Consider the following 5,621-nt stretch of genomic DNA (forward strand, 5'->3'; position numbering starts at 1 on the left):
GACAATGCGTTGTGTGTGAATTGGACCATATTTCTCTCCAGCCTGAGCATTTGAAATGTAACAAGTACTTTTATGTGTCAGGGGAAATATATGGGATTAAAAAGTACATATTTTCTTTAAGAATGTGGTGGAGTAAAAGTACAAATTGTCAAAAATATGAATAGTAAAGTAAAAACGACTTAGTAGTACTTAAAATTATTTTTACTTAGTTACTTTACACCACAGCCATCCGGTGATCAAACCATGCCTCCACAGACCTATGGGGTCAAGCTAATCCTAGCACTTTCTTCTCTCCTCAGGTGCCATACTCAGCAGCCATGAAGTTCTCCCTTGCCGCCCTAGTTGTCGTGCTCGCTCTGGCACACTTTAAGTGAAAAATCTTCATAAGTGAAAGGAACACTCTGTCGTTAGTTTCTCCCCTGTGGTAGCACTCAGAATTAAATACACAATCATAGCTGAAACATAAACACGTACACACACACACAGTCTCATAGATTGCATTCTGTATGGAGATTATGTGGATCTATAACTATATTTCATATATGTGCACGATACACTGAGTGTACAAAACATTAAGAACACCTGCTCTTTCCCTCACATAGACTGACTAGGTGAATCCAGGCGAAAGCTATGATCCCTTATTGATGTCACTTGTTAAATCCACTTCAATCAGTGTAGATGAAGGGTGGAGACAGGTTAAATAAGGATGTTTAAACCTTGAGACAATTAAGACGTGGATTGTGTATGTGCCATTTAGAGGGTGAAAATATTTAAGTCCATTTGAACGGGATATGGTAGAAGGTGCCAGGAGCACCGGTTTGTGTCAAGAACTGCAATGCTGCTGGGTTTTCACGCTCAACAGTTTCCCGTGTGTATCAAGAATGGTCCACCACCCAAAGAAAATCCTGCCAACTTGACACAACTGTGGGAAGCATTGGAGTCAACATGGGCCAGCATCCCTGTGGAATGCTTCGACACTTTGTAGAGTCCATGCCCGATAAATTTGGGCTGTTCTGAGGGCAAAAGGGTTTCCTAATGTTTGCTATACTCAGCATATAATATAACAATACTGAGAGATATGCAAGATATAGGAATCTTATATTGCAGAGTTGGTGGATTTATTTATAACTCATGTATTTTAAATGACTGTATGTAGAGAGGGTCTTGTATGTGTTGTTGTATGCTGTATGGGCATAAACGGTTTGAGTACAATGTTGGAATATGTTAATGAAGTTATCCTCTGGCTACCCATAGGAAGCCAAGCAGCACAGTCCCCCGAGGTTGAGACGCTGGCACAGTATTTCCAGGATCTGTCAGCTCAGCGGACCTCCACCACTCAGGAGCTAGTGCAGAAGATCCAGTCAGAGTGAGTGACATTTTTTAAACTATTAACTGTGAAAAAAACACAACACATCTTCATTCTTTTGCATAATTTACAATAAACAGCAGTCAAAAATAATGCTGTAGAATGGATGCTTCGCAACAATCATATACATTCCAAAATTAGATTTAAAAAATGCTAATGACCTACAAAAGCTTTAACAGGCAATGTGTTTCGAACTTATTTTCAAATAATATTTTTGGCACTCTCCTTTGTCAATATTCAGACCACTAACCACCAGCTTCCTTCCAAACAGGACGTTCGTAGAGGATGGAAAGGCCCAGCTGCAGCAGATCCAGGCCCAGCTGAAGCCCCTGGCTGAGAACATGCAGGCCCAGCTTAAGTCTCTGGTCGACAACTTCCAGGCTCAGATGGAAGACATCTTACGCAAGCTGATGGACCAGACCAAGTCCCTCGGCCAATAAAGCAGTTATTTTTCAATAACCTTATCACCTCGGACCGAATCAACAGCTCCATGGGCTTACAATCAGCCAAAACCAATCCACCAAGAGTTGGAACCAGACAAGCTTTCAACCCTCTGCTTAAGTCAATCAATCAATCAATCAATCAATCAATCAATCAATCAATCAATCAATCAAATGTATTTATAAAGCCCTTCTTACATCAGCTGATGTCACAAAGTGCTGTACAGAAACCCAGCCTAAAACCCCAAACAGCAAGCAATGCAGGTGTAGAAGCACGGTGGCTAGGATAAACTCCCTAGAAAGTCTTCTGTATTTGTGCCAAGATGAATATTGTTGACATGCAAAGACAGACAGTAGTAATCCAGAACATATTTACAACTTGGAAACTGGTTCTGTGGTCTCTATTGTAATTTGTAGTCTATTCATTTTCACTGAAATTAGTTTCCAGTCATAAATCACTTCACATATTTGTTTGGTGTACGATTATTGAAAATCTGTTTAATTCCTCAATTTAGGAATTCTAGTTTCAATAACCCATTTTATTCCATCACAGGTCATACACTACCAACCCATTCCCTCAATTAAAACATCAATACACTCCCCTCCGTATTTATTTGGACAGTGAAACAAAAATGTGTACTTTGGCTCTTCTACAGCATTTTGTATTTTATAGCAAATGTTTCATATGAGGTGACAGTACAACATGTCAACTTTCATCTGAGGGTATTTTCATACATATCGTTTTTACCGTTTTTAAATAAAAGCAGTGGAGAACCGGGTTGTCGCTACATGGTATACAGCTACATATCAGGAATAAAGGTAAGACCCAGGTGCAGACTGTCGAGGTAACAATGTTTGTTGTTGCAACAGGGGCAGGCAAAGACATGTCAAGGCGGGCAGGGGTCGAAGATCCAGGGTAAAGCAAAGGTACAGTATGGCAGGCGGACTCAGGGTCAGGGACAGGCAGAGTTCAGTAATCCAGAGGTGGAGCAACAGTACAGGACGGCAGGCAAACTCAGGGTCAGGGACAGGCAGAAAGGTCAGGCGGGCAGTACAGGGTGAGGATAAGCAGAGGTCAAAAACCAGGAAGATGAGGAAAGAGAGGCTGGGAAACGATAGGAGCTGACAGGAAACTGCTGGTTAGCTTGAACGAACAAGACGAACTGGCAACAAACAGACAGAGAACACAGGTATAAAAACACAGGGGATAATTGGAAAGAGGGGCAACACCTGGAGGGGGGTGGAGACAAGCGCAAGGACAGGTGAAACAGATCAGGGCGTGACACTACATATGGAAGTGACACCTACATTGCATAAATTGTCTTTTATTTTTGTTGTTTCGGGCAGAATTTTTGCATTTTAATTACGCATAAACCTAAGCAGTGTCCTAACCTTTACCTAATTATTTTAACCTGCTATGTTAATTATCATAACCTGCTGTGTAAGTTCTCCTAACCTATGAAAAGTAAATTCTGTTCGTAGCTGTATATCATCTAGTCCTCACCGCAAACCATGACGAAAGTAACGCGGTGCGGAAGTAACACACCCATTTTCTCAAATAACACAGAAGCTAGAATGACGTAATGACACACGCATGTGCCTAATGAGGAAGACAACCTCCCAGCAAAAAAATCGGTACGCTTGCAACAACATTTCAACCAGTTATATACAAAAGTTGTTTTGAACAAGGGAAAGTAAAAAAAGAAAGACGTGTTTTTTGTAGAATTGTGTTTTTTTATTTTTTTCCTGTTCCAGACATCAAATCAAATTTTATTGGTCACATACACATGGTTAGCAGATGTTAATGTGAGTGTAGCGAAATACTTGTGCTTCTAGTTCCAACAGTGCAGTAATATCTAACAAGTAATATCTAACAATTCCCAACAACTACCTACTACACACAAATTTAACAAGTAATCTAACAATTCCCCACCAACTACCTAATACGCACAAATCTAAAGTGGTGAATATATGGATGAGCGATGGCCAAGTGGCATAGGCATGGTGCAGTAGATGGTATAAAATACAGTATATACAGTGGGGAGAACAAGTATTTGATACACTGCCGATTTTGCATGTTTTCCTACTTACAAAGCATGTAGAGGTCTGTAATTTTTATCATAGGTACACTTCAACTGTGAGAGACGGAATCTAAAACAAAAATCCAGAAAATCACATTGTATGATTTTTAAGTAATTAATTTGCATTTTGTTGCATGACACAAGTATTTGATCACCTACCAACCAGTAAGAATTCCGGCTCTCACAGACCTGTTAGTTTTTCTTTAAGAAACCCTCCTGTTCTCCACTCATTACCTGTATTAACTGCACCTGTTTGAACTCGTTACCTGTATAAAAGACACCTGTCCACACACTCAATCAAACAGACTCCAACCTCTCTACAATGGCCAAGACCAGAGAGCTGTGTAAGGACATCAGGGATAAAATTGTAGACCTGCACAAGGCTGGGATGGGCTACAGGACAATAGGCAAGCAGCTTGGTGAGAAGGCAACAACTGTTGGCGCAATTATTCAAAAATGGAAGAAGTTCAAGATGACGGTCAATCACCCTCAGTCTGGGGCTCCATGCAAGATCTCACCTCGTGGGGCATCAATGATCATGAGGAAGGTGAGGGATCAGCCCAGAACTACACGGCAGGACCTGGTCAATGACCTGAAGAGAGCTGGGACCACAGTCTCAAAGAAAACCATTAGTAACACACTACGCCGTCATGGATTAAAATCCTGCAGGGCACGCAAGGTCCCCCTGCTCAAGCCAGCACATTTCCAGGCCCGTCTGAAGTTTGCCAATGACCATCTGGATGATCCAGAGGAGGAATGGGAGAAGGTCATGTGGTCTGATGAGACAAAAATAGAGCTTTTTGGTCTAAACTCCACTCGCCGTGTTTGGAGGAAGAAGAAGGATGAGTACAATCCCAAGAACACCATCCCAACCGTGAAGCATGGAGGTGGAAACATCATTCTTTGGGGATTCTTTTCTGCAAAGGGGACAGGACGACTGCACCGTATTGAGGGGAGGATGGATGGGGCCATGTATCGCGAGATCTTGGCCAACAACCTCCTTCCCTCAGTAAGAGCATTGAAGATGGGTCGTAGCTGAGTCTTCCAGCATGACAACGACCCGAAACACACAGCCAGGGCAACTAAGGAGTGGCTCCGTAAGAAGCATCTCAAGGTCCTGGAGTGGCCTAGCCAGTCTCCAAACCTGAACCCAATAGAAAATCTTTGGAGGGAGCTGAAAGTCCGTATTGCCCAGCGACAGCCCCGAAACCTGAAGGTTCTGGAGAAGGTCTGTATGGAGGAGTGGGCCAAAATCCATGCTGCAGTGTGTGCAAACCTGGTCAAGAACTACAGGAAACGTATGATCTCTGTAATTGCAAACAAAGGTTTTTGTACCAAATATTAAGTTCTGCTTTTCTGATGTATCAAATACTTATGTCATGCAATAAAATGCAAATTAATTACTTAAAAATCATACAATGTGATTTTCTGGATTTTTGTTTTAGATTCCGTCTCTCGCAGTTGAAGTGTACCTATGATAAAAATTACAGACCTCTACATGCTTTGTAAGTAGGAAAACCTGCAAAATTGGCAGTGTATCAAATACTTGTTCTCCCCACTGTACATGTGATGTGAGTAAAGTAAGATATGTAAACATTATTAAAGTGGCATTATTTAAAGTGGCATTGTTTAAAGTGACTAGTGATGAATTTATTAAAGTGTCCAGTGATTGGGTCTCAGTGTAGGCAGCAGCCTCTCTGAGTTAGTGATGGTTATTTGACAGTCTGATGGCTT

General features: G+C 41.6%; 1 protein-coding gene across 1 annotated transcript; it reads left to right on the forward strand.

Moving 5' to 3' along the window:
- The first annotated feature begins 317 nt into the window (after window positions 1-317).
- On the forward strand, window positions 318-1,806 carry LOC120022437 (type-4 ice-structuring protein-like). Its single transcript, XM_038966333.1, has 3 exons — window positions 318-370; window positions 1,259-1,366; window positions 1,638-1,806. The coding sequence occupies exons 1-3, from the start codon at window positions 318-320 to the stop codon at window positions 1,804-1,806; spliced, it is 330 nt and encodes a 109-aa protein (XP_038822261.1).
- Window positions 1,807-5,621: the final 3,815 nt, after the last annotated feature.

This window comes from Salvelinus namaycush, chromosome 27 (genome assembly GCF_016432855.1).
Source record: "Salvelinus namaycush isolate Seneca chromosome 27, SaNama_1.0, whole genome shotgun sequence".
In the NCBI taxonomy this organism is placed as follows: domain Eukaryota; kingdom Metazoa; phylum Chordata; class Actinopteri; order Salmoniformes; family Salmonidae; genus Salvelinus; species Salvelinus namaycush.